Consider the following 17,327-nt stretch of genomic DNA (forward strand, 5'->3'; position numbering starts at 1 on the left):
TGAAATCTTTCAAATCTTACATTGATAAGTGCATAACGCACGCTAACATATCCTTAGAGAAGAGTCCATGCAGCTATGCATTAGTTTCTCTTGAATTCGAGCTACTTCACCAATGAGACCCTAGCCATAAATTTAGTTTACACACACTAACATTTTAATGATCCCAAACAAATTATTGTTCTTAAAGGTAAATGGTGCCACTTTAACTTCATCAACATACCAGAAAGTTACTTCTGCCACCTCCTCAAGAAGATTGGTAGCGCTCATCTCAATGCAGTAAAAGAAACCAGGCACATGAAAGCCCCAATTTGGAAACAAGCTGCCCTTAAAATGTCTTATAAGACATATGAAAAAGATGATGTTGTTAGGGCTTTGTCTGAAGCAAAAGATGTGATGCTAGTGGTGAGGAAAGCCTTCAATGGAAGTGATGAATGCTCAGAAGAACAAAGCAGTCTAACAGGAGTTGCAGCCTTACAAGCAGCCAGACTAGGAACTTTTCAAAGAGCAACAATGGTATCAGAAATGACAATAGGACCTGGTGAAGGAAGAGCTACAAGAGAGTTTGAGTTAGTCTGGTGGCCAATATTTGACAACAGCACAACTGGGAACCTAACAATAAGAGTGCATGTTAGTAAAATTCATATTTAAATTTCATAACTGTAATTTTCACAAAATATGCAGACTCCAAAGTTCAACTAAAGGAGTTAAATGTTTTAGCTGCCATCAGTCAATGATAATCAGTCAGTACCTCTAATATTTTGGATTGCTGACAATGAAAAGCCAAATTTCAATGTGCAACTGGTTACTTCGTGGCTGTGTAATTATGAAAATCTCAGGAAGTAAAAACATATACAGTGCAAATAATCATAAAAACATATTTACAATATCCACTACGGTATTGCCATATTGTAACATCAGTTTTATTTTGAGCTGCACAAAAAATGCCATATTTACAAATAGGTTTCCAAGGAGACACCTGGAAAAATTCACCTGGGTGAATTTATCACAGATTAACAGCTATCTCTAGCCAAGTCAGTCTGCTGTCTCCAAAATTCCATTTGAAATACAGCAGGAAAAAAAGTCTTCTATTTACAAAAAAATGCCATATTTACAAATAGGTTTCCAAAGAGACACCTGGAAAAATTCACCTGGGTGAATTTATCACAGATTAACAGCTATCTCTAGCCAAGTCAGTCTGCTGTCTCCAGAATTCCATTTGAAATACAGCAGGAAAAAAAGTCTTCTATTTACAAAAAAATGCCATATTTACAAATAGGTTTCCAAAGAGACACCTGGAAAAATTCACCTGGGTGAATTTATCACAGATTAACAGCTATCTCTAGCCAAGTCAGTCTGCTGTCTCCAGAATTCCATTTGAAATACAGCAGGAAAAAAAGTCTTCTATTTACAAAAAAATGCCATATTTACAAATAGGTTTCCAAAGAGACACCTGGAAAAATTCACCTGGGTGAATTTATCACAGATTAACAGCTATCTCTAGCCAAGTCAGTCTGCTGTCTCCAGAATTCCATTTGAAATACAGCAGAAAAAAAAGTCTTCTATTTACAAAAAAATGCCATATTTACAAATAGGTTTCCAAGGAGACACCTGGAAAAATTCACCTGGCTGAATTTATCACAGATCAAAAGCTATCTCTAGCCAAGTCAGTCTGCTGTCTCCAGAATTCCATTTGAAATACAGCAGGAAAAAAAGTCTTCTATTTACAAAAAATGTATGGTACATATTCAGTTAGCATGTCTTTAAGTATAATAATTTCGTATAGGAATCATTTAGGCATCAATACGTGACTTATTCTACTGCCCAATAAATAATTTGTTGCATTAATTGTTTTCTTAAGAATCTTGATTCTTTAAAACTCCAAGAAAATTTTCCTGCTGACTGGCTACCCTTTTGGATGAAGTCACGTGCAGAAAGAATAACTCCAACCCCACAACTTCCACACCCCTCACCACTGCCTTGACTTGGCATACCAAACCTCTCGAAGTCTGCTTGTGAAGACCAGAAAGCAGTTTTGAAAGACTTCATACCTGGACCCATCATTGTTTTTATGATGTTCAGACACTTAACCATATTAGGAATAACTTTTTTGTCAGGAATCATCTTTAAACCATCATCAAACAGGAGTTTCTTGTTAGATAGGTCAGCAACTGCAAGCCCCCAGTGCATACCATTCATGTGGATTGGTACAAGGATCAAACTTATTTCCCTGAATGCAGGTCCTAACTCTTTCTGGATCTGACTCTTGATGAACTCTTTGTCATCACTCTGCAACCATGTAAAGGTCTCAGAAGGAAGGTACAAGACTTGATTGGTGGCACCTGCATCTCTAATGAAATGCTTTATGATAACATCTATTGTGAAATTGTCTAAATATCTTTCACCAACTAGGGTGGTGAAAGATTTGACATCAATTGATTTACCATCAATTTGGAGAATGGTCTTCTGCAGTTTTGTATCCCACAGAAGAGATTGGATTTTATCAATTTCATCTTGGTTCAAACCATCCCATGGGTCATGAAGCCATCCCTCTTCTTGTCGTACCTCCCTCTTTAGATTGGCAATGTCACAAAATTTTTTTAGAAGATAAACACTGTGTTGAGAAAATGTTCCCAAACCACCAACTTTGACAGCTGATGCATTCTTGCATAATCTTTCTGCTTTGTCAACAATTGTCTTGGGAGGTCGTAACAGCAGAGTACATGGATCTGTATCTACAAACTTTCCAGAAACTGGCACAACATCTGCATATAAACCATTGTTGGCAACCTTTGGTATTTTAAGCTTAGCCAGCTCTCTCCGAGTTACAGTGGATGTGAAGTACACTGCATGAGCATCAGACTGGACAACTGGTTCACTTTCGCTAGTAAGGTCTATAGCTACAGGTTTGGTTGCGGCTTTATTAATGTGTTGTGATTCTGATTCTGAGGGGGCTGCATCTGTTTCCAGGGCATCTGAATACTCATCATCCTCTAAATGGATTGTGTCTGCTGATTGGTTTGCATCTGTGGAGGCTGACCCTGGACAGGAATCACGGTTGCTTTCCCATTCTGCATGACAGTATGTGAAAGCCAATCTTGGGTCACTGGACGAGCTTACCTTCATGCCTTTATCCTTGATAAAAGTATAATCCATGGCATCTTCACCAAAGATTTTGGTAAACAATGAAATCATTTCATCAATCCACTCCACGTCATCTCTACTCCAGTTAACATTCTTTTTCTTCCACCCACAGCCACGAAAGTAGAACACACATTTTGCTGCAAAAAATACCAATACTCATTTACATAGGCTACATTTTAATGTGTAAATGCTTATAATTAAGAAATTATAGTGCTAATAAATTTAATTTCTTGACATGCTTGTGAGGGTTTCCCTAGGAGTTGTTTGGAGAAACAGGGGCTAATGGAGATCATATTGGAACAGGAGCCCCTGAAAGTAGTGCAAACATTTGTATTAAATTTTACTAACAACTCAATATTGTGATGGCTACTTACTACCATTTCCACTAGAGCACTCTCTTGCTTTGATGAACTGGTACCTCAAGAAAAGCATGCTCTCTGATAACCAATGGGTTAAGATTTGAGCAGCTTCGGAGAAAAAGCAGTATGTGTTAAATTAGGTGAGCACTAAAATGACTATTTCGTATTATTCTAATTTACTTATATACCTGATTCAGTTGCTCCTCCTTTGTCATGACAAGTCGCTCTTGAGTACAAAGCCCTGTGTACTTTATGCGATGCCTCAAATCCTTGGTTGGAATATCTTCTAAAGGATCCATGCAGTCGCAACAACATGGGAGCGTGATCAATGGTCAAGTGACCATAATCCCCAGTTCCAAGAGACACACCAAACAAATGACGTAAGCAACGGCCCCACACCTTGCACTAATTAAACAACAATAATCAAATAATAATAATAAGTTTTTCATGTCATAGAATGTTATATTTCCTTGTGTGTGCAAAAATGGAGCAAGTTTGATTTTTGGCCTGTACCACAAATTATTGATGAATCATAGTGCATGAAATTGCTTTGCCATATAATAAAAAAGTTCTGTCTCCTTATGTATAAAATGGAAAGCAAATGAATTTGCATGCATCCTTTCAACTAGCTACAAAGGGTTGAAGGTTTAACACTTGAGCTGCAACAACATTGAACCAACCTTTACATCAAACACATCAATTTGTTCATCCTCCTCTCCATCAAATTCTCTTAAGGTCTCTGCGATATTTGACCATTCAAGGAAAACCTGTAAGATGATCACATGTTATAAGTCATGAATTGTTTGATTTATATTAACACAAATTATTAAAATACAACACATTAATTTATTAGAAGAAAAATAAATAAAAATTAGGGAAACCTTGCGGAAAAGGTTTATCTGTGTTGTTGCTGCAAGTTCAGCAAAACCTTCATTGTGGTTTGACTGTGAAAAGGATGCAGGATTCTTTTCCTTTCTTCTTTTCTTTTTCTTTGGGGATGTTGGTGTGATCTTGTTCTCACAGGACAGATAGTCATTTTCAAGTTTCTCCAGTTCTTTAGACCAACTTCCCTTGGTTTCCAGCAAAAACGTTTTAAGAACTACAACAAAATAAATGAATACAATATTATTCACAAAGACAATACCCATTTATAACACACAAAAATAATTTTTGAAACTTATCAAACCTAAGACACCAGGCCAAGAACTGCACACTGCTCCCCTCCCAGGGAAAAATAAAAATAAAATTTAGTAAATTCAAAGACTTACTTTTGGTATCATTTAATGAAACGTCCTGTGTATGGGTACCAAAAGCTCTGGTAAATTTTCCTTTAACCAGGATATCCTCATTTAGGTACTGGGATAGAAATAAAAAGAAGAGGATAAAAATAAAGGAAACATCTAATATTATGCTCTGTCTCCTCCTCTTATTCTATTGGCAATATTGATAGCCATTGATATTACCTTAATAACTTCATGATAAAAAGTAATATGGTGTAAAATGACTGTACTGGCAGCATTTTTAACTCCACTGTAATACTTGGAGACCTTGTCAACTGGCAATGCCCTGGAAATAATGTCATCAATGTTATCAAGGATCTTTCTCTCGGTGGTTCCTAAAAGAAAACATAGATTTGCTTGAATACAAAATTCTTAGATCACCATAATTATACTGTAAATTTAGAGATAATCACTTGGATAAATGAACAATGAAACAGTCATTTCTCAAATTGGAAAAATGTGAAACTAAATTGTTCCATTAACATCCCTTTCAAAAACCTACAAGGAATCTCTGATCATTTTCATATATGTTTGAATATAAAAAACCCTGGAAAAATATAAACTTTGAAAATGATAACCAGTGACATGAAGCCACAACTTAATTACCAGAAAAAGAGGATACACTGATGTTGCTCTTGGTTACTGCAGTCTGCTGTCCTGGCTTGAGTTGCACCTTAATTCTATTATACTCTTGTGAAACCTCTGGCCCATAACCTGCTATTGCTTCATTGCACTCATTGAGGGTACCACATCTATATGCAAACAGGCCAAGAGAGCCTAGCAGTTGTTCTGTGTTTCTCATCTCTTGATGAAGTGAACAGAGACAAATATTGCTGAGATCCTCCTCAAGAAGAAATAGGAGGTCATCCCTGAAACCATTCCAACTGAAAAAAATTGAACCCAAGACATTCCGATGACAATTGATTTTGGTTTTTACTTGTAATATTTAGCTTCATATATTCTAACTAATATATATTTTATGGCCAGAGCCTTTGTCTGATTTGTTTAGCATTCAGAACTTTCGAAACTTATTAGGAATAAAAAAAACATCAAAAACAGATTGATTTGTTGTTAGTAAAATCTGTGAAACTCTTTGCAGTCTTGCAGTGTTAATTGTTACCTCAACTAATATGTTATGACAGGGGTTTTTTTTACAAATTATTATAGGAGTATATTAAATAGTCAAATAGTTTTTCTTACTTTCCAATATTGGCTTTAGAAGCCAAACATTCTGTGCATACTTCATCAAAAGCTCCATTCCAGTGTTTCAAACAAGCCTACAATAAAGCAAAACTTACTAAGACTGAGAAAATGCATTAGGGGAAGATAAATCATTTTACCCGTTTTGCTGCACAAAAGATGCAAAATTCAACATCAACTCCACGGCCACCCAATACGAAGTTGGAGTCTTTCTTCTTTACCATTAACATGAGCATAGCCTTATAATCAATGGTCACTGTCAATCATAAAATAATACATATTTACATAATAATACATACAAATAAATAATACATACATTTACATAATTATCACAACAATTTCAAAAATTACCTTTGAACTTTATTTTATACATTCTACCATCAACATAGAGACCCTCTTGCTTAATTGTGTTCTTTTCTTTGTTCACCCTTTGAATTAAACTTGTCACTTCTTCCCTAATAGAGAAAAAAAAAGTAGTATGAATACCATGTATGGTAAGAGTCAATTACTGTAATTAGAGTACATAAGTATAAATGAAAACATCCGAGCACAACAAGAGTAATTATTAAACTCATTCATTATTAACCCATGTATTTCTCAATCAGAAAGTGGGTGGTTTGAATGTGCATATTCTTGATTTGTTGCAAAAGCATTATGAAGCAAGTACCTCTTTTCTTGACAGTTAGCAATTGCTAGTGGATAAACAGAAAGAGCACTTTGGCCACTGTCAGCACCATGGCTTGATATGGGCACTATTCCAACAGAAACTTGTTCTCGTCCTTATTAATAAATAAATGAATTTCTACACTAGCACCTTACTTGAGTGAGAAATGTTCAAGTTTTGTCATAAAGTTTGCATGTCTAGCTTCTGTTTCAAAGGGAAAATGCTACTATTAGTATGTGAGAATGATCACTTCTGATTGACTAATAATGTTCCGTTGCATCATTTTTTTTGGAAGTGATTGATCATTCTCATGTGCTATTGTAGTGGTTTCCCTAGACGTTAGACATACAAACTTATTAACTGAATTTGAACTGAATTATATGACAATTAACAACAACATAATTGAATTAAATAAGAGTCATTGCCAGTTAATACACCCATCAATGTTAATCCCAAGGAGGGGGTGGGGTCAGCCATGGGGTGGGGATTTTGACATTTTCTAAAAAAACACTTCAAATTCCCTACACCTGATCAAAAAATAATTGTCAAAAGCATCAAAATCCCCCACTCACAGGGTAGGTGAACATGACAAATATGTCAAAACTCCCCAACCTGGGGACATAATGAACCATTAAAATCCCCACCCTGGGGGCAAAGCTTGTAGTCGAATTCCTGTGGTTAGCCTGATTCCCCCCCAGGCTTGATATTGATAGATCCATTAAGAAAATTTGTATGCACAGTACCTGCCAGAGGTCTTCCATCAAGCTTAAGATTGAATTCAAGGGTGTCTGCATGTTCAGAACCTTGGTGTAGCCTTGATTCCCTTATAGCCCAAGCTAGAACCATTGGAAGACTTACACCATACCCTCTCAGCTCCTTAGGGACTACAGGCTGGATATCAAATGTAGTTTTTACTACATTGAACACAAGCTCTTTCTGGGCTTTCATCTCATTGCTGGTTAGCAAGATGCCTGCATCAATATTTTTCTGTTAAAGAAATAAATGAACAATTCAATCCTATGAAAAGATATACTAAACCATCTTCAACAATATATTGCATTCCAAGTGAATAAACTAAAACCTAAAAGTAAAGAAATATACATTACTCTTATAATATATCACAAACAAAACATATTGACATACCCCACTTCGACCAAGATTGAGAAAGTTTAAGACACTTTGCCATGACTTGTCTGGTAATTTAGTGGTTAACTTTACATAAAGTTGTAACCAATCTGGTACCCTCATAGCGTTGACGAACTGAGAGTGAATATCACTATCGACTATACTTGTGAAAGCATTCTTTATCCCTTGTTTTTTACCAACAACAGCGATCGCAGAAGAAACCACTTCTCTTGCAAATGATTTGTCTTCTTCAGCTGAATACAAAAAGCTGTACCCCAAACTTTTTCCAATACAGGCGGCATTATTTGTAGTCATACTCTTCATATTGTTGATGATGGCTTTTGAGGCAGTTTTTGCTTGCTTGATGCTTATTCGAGGCCCAACCACATTGAAGTCCAACTGCTCGATAACTTCGCATTGTTGCGATATGTCTTTTAGCTTTGGACGATCTGTAAGCCTTGTTGGTTCTTCTGGAGTGGAAGGGGGAGTTTCGTAGATGGGATTTCTAACAGGACTCTCGAACATAGTTTTTCCCGCCTCAGGACTTTGGTCAAGATGGCTTCCCGCCATTTTTCCATGAAGAGAGATCGCGTTAATCATTTCTTTCAGAAGCAAGAATTCAGAAGACTTGAAGAACGTAGATTCACCAGGCTTTTTCCGTCTCATGTCTCTCCCAAGAATTCCAAACAAAGTAGCAACAACCACCGAGTCTTTCTTTCTGGCAGAGCCAAACCATTCTAGAGGAACTCGTCTTCTCTCGCTGCATGTTAGTTCGCTTATACGGACTTCGACTATGTCCTCGGATAATAGCTCATACCAGTCGCTAATCATAAATTCTCTTATCCTGTAGCACCAGTCGCTTGGTAAGGCATACCATTTCTTCAAGGGATTGAGAGAACGTCCGAAAACCTGGTTCAATTGCAGTGGACCTGGCGGTGATCGTTCTGCCGCCATGTCCACTGCTTAGAATTATTTGACTTTCGCGCGAAATCCATTTGTTTATATACGTATATTCCATTAACCATTAACTTTTTCGTTTTCATTGTGTTTCTTATTTTCCTAAAACTTGTCGATGACATACAAAATACAGCACTGTACGAAAGTATTGACATCAACAACTGAAGACTTAATTGCATTATATACCATAGTATTGTTAACCGCTGATTGATGAGCCTGCTCCCGCTGTGCATTTCAAAGTTGAGTAAAGCTCGTCGTGCAAGCGGTTGATCGCGTAAAATGAATCTACCCATAATCCTTGTAGGCCTCAGCTTTATAAGTTTTCAGGTGACTAACTTTATTGAAATAAGCGTATATACTCAGAGTATATATACATGAGATCAACATCTGATACCATAGGGAAATTATATAGGAAAACAAAGGCGCGCGCGAAAAAGGAAAAAAAAATGTTCTAGTGCATTTTTTACAGAGGACATTATCTTGATCTCGAATTTAAAAAGATAATTAATTATTTAGTTTTTCCGATTTTATTTTCACCATTCACTTTAACCTAAATTGGGCTCCCTGTGGAGGAACCAAGATGCCATCCATCATCGAAAGGAAGTCAATTCTAGGCTTAAGTCAATCAAAATAAAACTGTCCATGATACATAGAGAGAACAAAACCTATAAGATGTCAACTCGAACTTTTCTTTCAAAAGAGCATCATTTAAGTCACTTACCGTGTTAGTCGATGGTTTTTCTATACCTTAAATAAATAAATAAATTTTTCTTTGTATAATTACTTGATTAAAATAAATATATATCACGGATTATGCAGACACGGCTTAAAAACGCGTGCGCATGCGCGAAAATCCCAAAAACAAAATGGCGGACGCTGTAGCAGTATTCGTGCTTCAAAAACCTACGACTTTAAATAATTTTTACAGCTTACTGGCAACCAGAATATCTAATTGATCAGTCACAGTGTAATTCAAAAAGTACTTAGAGGGTGGCAGTGATGTTTAGAATGAGGTGAACATGATGGTTATCGAGATATACTAAATTACTTTTTGGGACAAAAGTCGACAATTGTGAAACAAATTGATGTAGGTCATGTTTACGTTTTAGTCAAATATAAGGTCAGATCAACAGAAATAAGCTTAAAATTTCGATATTTTTACTCATTAATATCTGTTGTAAGTAACTGCAAATGGCCATTGAATTTGAAGTTCTGCCGTGCTAGATTTTCGCTTTCAAAGTAATAAAATATTCGAAGTTAGACATATTAATAGTACAATCAACTATTGCTTGCTCAACTGGGACAATTGTAATCTATATTAGATTTTAACATAAATTTATTTCATTGGAATTCTTCAGATGTAGTTATTAGTACTTGAAAAATAAAGTTCTTCGTGATAAAACGTATTCGTGGACGAGGAGACACCTGTTTCGAAGAGCTGGTTTAGAGGAGCGCTAAGACTAAGGATAAAAGCTTTAGTCAATGATGAAATGTTGTTATACGAAAGATAAATATCTTCTTTTACTTTGGAATTCATTTTTATGTATCTCTGATCCTCGACCTACCCAAGTTCAAGTCTTTAGTTAAAGGGTATTTACTAAAAACTCGGTAAAAAGTTATTGGAAGATTGTACTGAATAGGGTTCACATTTTTGTGCAAAATTTCAAAACTGACTTTTTTGTTCCGATGTTTTTTTTTTAATCTAAAGTTTTATTGAATTATTTTTGAGTGACATACTAGATCTGAAATGTCAGAAAATATTGATAGTGACATTTTTTTTTCTGATTCTGGCAATCTTGTTGATTCAAAAACTAGGTTTGAGTTTACCAATTTTCATAAAACTTTAAACAAGTTTTCAATGTGACTTATTTCAGCCCTTTATGTATCATCTTTTATCACAAGTTGGGTGCTGGAATATTCTACTATAGCTTTAACCTAGCTATTCTGCATCTTGAGGGTGTTAGACAGAAGGAATTGTTACAATGCTATATAGAAAAATCATAACCTGAAAGTGGTTATCATTAATTTTAATAAACACATACAATGGAATTAATAAACTAACTTCTTTTCTTATATTTTCGAGATATTTTTACAACAAAGGTCTCACCCTCAATATCACTTATAAGGAACATTTCAGTTCTAGGTTTAGAATTGAAAACTGATTCAACAAAAGGAATTAATGATGAACCAATTACCAGGAAGGCATACCCAGAGTGATTTAATCATTTTATGGGTGGGATACAATCATACTCCTAACAACCATCCTATTATTTAGTATCTTAGTGTATCAAAACAGTTGAAAATTGAAAGATGGGGTATATATTTATTAAGCAATGTGAGGGGAAAATAAGTATTAGCAAAAAAAAAAAAAAAAAGAACATGAAAAAACCCAATATTGTCTTTAGGAATTTTTCCAAGGCCTATTAATTAAAATTTGCAATTGTGTATCATAAGGGTGCTTACAGTATATTCCTTTACTCTATTAAAAGAATTGTATCTTGGTAGATGGAAAATCTATTTACTTTGGTTTTTAACTTTGGTAATATCATAGTTTTCAATTCTCAGAAAGGAGAAAATGTATTCTAATTATTATGATCTATAACAAACAACACAGGCAACTAGGTGTACTAAATATAAAAGAACCTTGTGTACCATATGGGCGGGTAAAAAGAGGGCAAAACTACTGATTAAAACTACCCGCTAGACTGTTATGAAAGTTGACTGATGAAATACACAATGCAAATATAATGCCGAGATCACTTACCTTTACAACCAACAACATACGATTGAATTAACTAACAAAAACAATGAATCTGATGTATACATGAAACACTACTACACTGGGAGGGAATTAGCATTTTGGGTGAACCCAAAATAAAGCAAGTGCAAATTATACCATATGAAAACGGCTTTCTAGTTAGTATCACATTGATGAATAATTTCATTATATCTAAACTAAACACAGATGTGATAAAAACAAATATTCTCAATGTTGTTTCATTGTGCTTATCTAGAGGAGTACCTGATTATAACCTGATTATATATAGGTTTTTGAAAAAACTCAGAACCTTAACAACTTTTGCTTAATTTAAATGCAGCACTAACATTAAGTGGAAACAGTTTTAAAAGTTATTATTTTTTAGTTGTTTTAATATTCTCCTGTGCATGACTCAAATGTTTAAAGTCAAAGGAAAAAACAGCATAGCTAAACTGTCTGAAGATATGAGGAAGATCAAACTGAGTACTTTACAAGAGAGATTCTCCCATATCTACTTAACATAAATATTAAGAACTTCTTCATTGATATTGTAGAGATATCAAAATTAAATGAAAAAAGTAAGATTGCCATGCAAACACAATTGAAGTAGCATTTAATTCATTGCTAATGATGAAAATAATAAGAACCCTTTTCCTGAAAAAAAATTCTTTTTCTGACGAAAAAAAATGCTGTTTGTCAATAGGAGGTTCATGTATGCTTTCAAACTAGTTCAATGATGAGTATTCCCATTGTACGATTTGTTTTTCGCCAAGAAACACCTAAAAGGAAGAATTATCTAGGAATCTAACACACGATATCGAATTACAGCAACCCAGTTGAACAGATTTAACATAATAATCGGAGTAAAGCATGCTCATCTATAGTTTTGATCACATATTTTCACATTTAAAGCACTCACGACTATATTTACATTATTATCTTGACAATCGAGCAGCATTTATAGGTCAGAACTTAGGAAAAGACTTAAATAACGGCGCAATAATTGCATTTCTTCGCTGTCTTTTTATTCAAATACACACACTTCGATGACTTGTTTTTGTCCGAGTAAGACTAAAAACAATACAATTAACCATTAACATAAGATCAAGATACTCATCTGACTTGTTTTCTTGATCAATTGCGGCATTTAATCCAGATATGTTAGTAAAAAAACTTCGATTTTCGGAAAAAAATAGCGCTCGACAAGAATCCTTTCTCGTCCGCCATTTTGAACTGACTGCCCGCGCTAAATTCAGCGGAAAACCACACTGCGCATCCTCAGTTAATATTTTGAATTAACCAATCACGCGTTTTTAAGCCGTGTCGATTATGCATATGTAATCCGTGAACTTGTCAAGCACTTTTAACACGAGCCCCAGGCTCTGGAGATTGGGCAAAGACTCCCTGTGTTATTGATATTAAATGTATTATTCTTATTCTTTATTCGTACCCGGAAGTAAATAATATCACATTGTCGTCGAATAAAATAAGAAAAAAGAATTTCCTATTAAAAAATGAAGCCGCATATTTATTCAATCAGAAAAGATCGAAGACGAATTGCACTTTATACCTATCATGTAATCATTATGCTACTGAAAGAAACAAACTTTTCAATCAAATAAACAACAATTATCATCAATTTTCTGAACTTGACGACTCAAACAAAATAAAATTTCTTTTTAATAGTATTGATCCATTCATCTGCAACTCTTTTGCAGCTTTCGTATATTACTCTACAACAAAGAGAAATAATACAAATTAAGTCTTCATTGCAAATATTATTAAGTTAAATATTATATATAATATCTAGATTGTTACTGTTCTCGCACAGTTATTTTACCATAACTTTGTAAAATAATTACATTGACATAATTAGTCTATAAGTAATACCATGTAAATCTTGATAATACTTGAATAAATTGTATTGTATTGTATTGTATTCATTTAAATAGTAAGATGTAAACTTGAAGGCTTCAGAGCTCCAGACCATCCTTTACTTACCATCCACATTCAGTTGTGTATCTTATAGAACTGTCCGGGTCATCGTTGTACACAGTTATTCTGTAATACATCTCGTCAGTTTTCCTTGATAGATTACGAAGTGTAAAAGTAACATTCAAGACATTCAAATTCGCTTGAACATCTAAGTCCATGTCAGCACCTCGTTCGGCCAGCAGTATCTCTACACCAGACGGCTTTCTTCATATCATGTCGACGTCTCCTGGACCAGCAACAGTTGTAAGGCCCCTTGTGATCTTGACTGATAACCATGTCTTACCAGCACCAATACTAACACTCCAGTTGAGCTTTGCCGTTCCATCTTCCACAACATTTACTGTATCGTCCCAATGTAGCCAAGTGAATGTTCCAGCATCTAGAAAACAACCGAATGTGATCTTGATCCGTAACGTGTTGTTTGTTCTTGTTTAGTCATATTATTGCTCCAACAAACCTTATTTCCTTACCTGAAGAATGGAAGAGCAGTGTAGAAAAGAAGACTATTACCAGTGATTCCATTATTGAAAAGCAGACATAAGTCAGATTTTTACGGAGTTCATGGTCTTTCAACAATAAATAGTGAGTCACTGTCGTTCTCATTGATGGTCTCGTGTCACTTAACATAATACATTCAGTTGGGCTACATGTGTCTTGACCTGTCCGTGTAACGCAACTAACTAATACATTTTTATCAAAACAAATATAGTCTCTGACGTTCCCGCGTCTCAATATCATATATGAAGGTGGGCTACCTTTGTATTGTATTAGTGCATAAACGCATTATTTTTACTAGACCCTTATATAGCTAATAGTTATCTTTGGCAATTAAACATGCATCTCACCTATCTTCTTCATGTAATAAGCTTATAAGAGCGGTCATCGGGCAAGATGGCGGGCAAACTTTTAGCTCCGTCTTAAAAGGCAACTTACTCGCGTTTAATTACAGTTATTTCATATTTGCTTAGTACTTTTGCACTGAAAATGGAAGAAAAAGAGATACTCGAGCTTATTAATAAGCAACTTGCACCCGTATTCGATAAGATAAGATCAATAGAGAAGTCTTTAGATTGGTTACATACCAGCTACACCAAGCTAGAGAAGAAATCTAACAACTCTGGAAATGGTAAAGTCGATCTAGATCAAGAACTGAAATCACACAAGGAGAGTGTTGAGACACTTAAGAAAGATATAAAGTTGATTAACGATGTACTAAATGAACACGAACAGTACTCTAGAAGGGATTGTTTAGAATTAAGAGGTATTCCACCTACTGCTCCAAATATCACAACGAATGATGTCGTCAAAGAGGTTGGAAATTTGATCGGTGTAACCGTTCAAGATAACGATATTTCTACCAGTCATCGTCTAAAACAAGACTCAGCCAAGTCAGAACCTCCGGCAATCATTGTCAAATTTACTTCACGAGACATCAGGAATAAGTTTTATGCAGCCAAGAAGAACTTAAAAAACAAGTCATCAAGAGATCTACACGGCTTCGAAAGACAACATCCAAAGTACATCTACATCACAGAAAGTCTAACGCGGAGAAATAGAGAGTTATTCAATAAGTGCTTGGAAGAGAAAAAACAGAAAAAGGTTAAGTTTGTCTGGACATCAAATGGAAAGATCTTCATGAGAAAAGATGTTAACCAACCTGTCTGGACAATCGCAAATGAACAAGATCTATCCAAGTTTACTCGCAAGTACAGTCAAGGATCTACACCTAGCAGAGCTAAGTAATAAAACTTCCATAAATCATTCAATCTTACTGACACTAACATTAATATTCCTCAATTGGATTTATTATCATTTTTGAACTCAAGAAATTTATTATATAATGTTGATCCTGATAGTAACTTGCCATTACAAAGTAATTTCAAATATTATAGTTTAGATGACTTTATAAAAGATTCAACAATTGTCAATTGTACTTCTACTAAACATTTCTCTGCACTACATTCCAATATTCGAAGCTTAAATGCTAATTTTGATCATTTACTACAAATGATTAATGAAGTGAAACATAACTTTTCTGTTATTGCTTTAACAGAAACTAAATTTAGCACAACAAAAGAACAGATCTGCAGTAATGTTATTCCTGGTTATTCTTTTTTGTCTCAACCCAGTTTATCGAATGCTGGTGGAGTTGGCTTTTATATTTCTAGCAACCTAAGTTTTCATGTAAGAGATGATCTCTCTAAAATTACTGAAGATTTTGAATCATTTTTTATTGAAGTTCATAGTAATCTGCACCACAATTTGATCTGTGCAGTCATTTATAGGCATCCGAACAGCAATCTTGAGGCATTTCTAGAATCACTTAACAAGTCTCTCGATAAGATAAATAATGAAGGTAAAATTTGTCTTTTAATGGGGGATTTTAATATTAATTTGTTAAATACAGATTCTCACTTGCCAACGGAAGAATTCCTCGATACTTTAAATCAGTTTTATTATTCTCCGCATATATTACAACCTACTCGTATAACTTACCATTCTTCTACTCTAATTGATAACATATTTTTCAACTCATCAGAACATCACAATATAAGTTGCAATCTAATATATGACCTGACTGATCACCTTCCAAATTTCATTATTGTCAACAAATTTTGTGCACTTCCTAAAAAGATAAAGATAACCAGAAGAGATTATTCAAATTATGATGAAGGAAAGCTCTTGTCAGAATTTCAAGCAGTTGATTGGGGGTGCATTCTCGATGACACTGAAGATGTGAATGAGCTATTTGGGAAATTTTACTCCAGAGCATCAGCTATTATCGATGATAATATTCCTAACAAAGTTCTAAGTAAGAAAGAAATTAAAGCAATCTCAAAGCCATGGATTACAAGTGGGATAAGAACATCAATAGCCATCAAAAATAGACTATACAAAAAATTTATCAACACTCATGGCGAAAAATTCGCTACAACATGGCCGATGAGCATGCGCAGTAGAGTGCTTAAAAGTCAAAGAAAGAACAACAAAATTTAATTGAAAACCTTCGAGAATCCCGAGTTTTTTCCTCCTAGCATTTATTGTGAGAAATATTTACATTTTGCACATATCCAATATTTTTTTCCTAACAATTATCGATAATGTCATTACATTTTTGAAAGGAAAAAATATCGTCTTACCGGTTCCAATTACTTTCAAAGATTTAGCCGTTAAAACATAGAGTGAATAGACAAATTAAATGGCCGACATGCTGTTTTACTGATTTTCGCACGAAAATCCAGCTTTCTAATAATGTAAATGAAGAATATATAGGTTTTGCACATATCCAGGTTTGAAGTTCATCATGTAAACAATGTTTTTAAACCAAAATTATAAGCAAAAAAATTCGTTTTACCGGTTCCAAAATCAGCCAAACATGAGGTAGAATAGAAATTTTGAATCTTCTTCTGCTTATATTCCTAATGACGCGCGGTATTCTTGTACAATTAGAGCGAATTTCGAAGAGAATATCTGAAAAACTATCGATTCTTCGTCTGCCATTTTGTATCCCATCATTCAATATATCATCTAAGTCCCAGGTTATCACTGACTAATTTCATAGAGGAGGACTGAGAGCCTGTGGATCGTATTTTGGCGGTAAAATCATCTGTCAATCGATCAGCTGTTTACTAGTTTTTCAAAATGTCGGACGTGTTTGCACATTACCATCGGCTCCGTTTGAATAAAGATCTCTCAAACGTTGAGTTGTCTTCTTCTGAATTTCATTATGCTTATAGTAGGGGAAACGATAAAGTAATTTTTGCAGTGAAAATACCTTTTCCACTACTGAAATTATGGCACGAAATTGTACAAGAAGATCGGTACAATGCAAAGGTAAATTTTGTTGA

At 34.7% G+C, this 17,327-nt stretch overlaps 4 protein-coding genes across 7 annotated transcripts in view; 1 reads left to right on the top strand and 3 right to left on the bottom strand.

Annotated features, from left to right (window-relative positions):
* Positions 1-17,327, bottom strand: part of LOC116302268 (hemicentin-1) — a 134,291-nt gene that overhangs the window by 25,857 nt on the left and 91,107 nt on the right. The gene's annotated exons all lie outside the window — the stretch shown is intronic.
* Positions 899-9,906, bottom strand: LOC148905671 (uncharacterized). Of its 2 annotated transcripts, XM_089039819.1 has the most exons (14): positions 7,788-9,906; positions 7,388-7,631; positions 6,648-6,759; positions 6,332-6,435; positions 6,121-6,236; positions 5,981-6,057; positions 5,387-5,664; positions 4,964-5,115; positions 4,769-4,856; positions 4,382-4,599; positions 4,181-4,267; positions 3,689-3,905; positions 3,516-3,608; positions 899-3,278 (listed from the first exon to the last, which is right to left on the bottom strand). In XM_089039819.1, exons 1-14 carry the CDS (start codon positions 8,721-8,723, stop codon positions 1,810-1,812), a joined length of 4,191 nt encoding a protein of 1,396 aa, XP_088895945.1. In that variant the 5' UTR covers positions 8,724-9,906; the 3' UTR covers positions 899-1,809. The 2 variants fall into 2 exon arrangements, with proteins under 2 accessions (XP_088895945.1, XP_088895946.1); XM_089039820.1 differs by lacking the exon at positions 3,516-3,608 and having other exon boundaries at positions 7,788-9,904.
* Positions 13,686-14,217, bottom strand: LOC116286450 (uncharacterized). Its single transcript, XM_031692966.2, has 2 exons — positions 13,950-14,217; positions 13,686-13,858 (listed from the first exon to the last, which is right to left on the bottom strand). The coding sequence occupies exons 1-2, from the start codon at positions 14,215-14,217 to the stop codon at positions 13,686-13,688; spliced, it is 441 nt and encodes a 146-aa protein (XP_031548826.2).
* Positions 14,464-16,368, top strand: LOC148905672 (uncharacterized). The gene has a single exon (XM_089039851.1). It carries the CDS (start codon positions 14,464-14,466, stop codon positions 15,220-15,222), a length of 759 nt encoding a protein of 252 aa, XP_088895977.1. The 3' UTR covers positions 15,223-16,368.

This window comes from Actinia tenebrosa, unplaced genomic scaffold, assembly GCF_029948245.1.
Source record: "Actinia tenebrosa isolate PJP-AT-01 unplaced genomic scaffold, QUT_ActTen_1.0 PGA_scaffold7__59_contigs__length_16204524, whole genome shotgun sequence".
In the NCBI taxonomy this organism is placed as follows: domain Eukaryota; kingdom Metazoa; phylum Cnidaria; class Anthozoa; order Actiniaria; family Actiniidae; genus Actinia; species Actinia tenebrosa.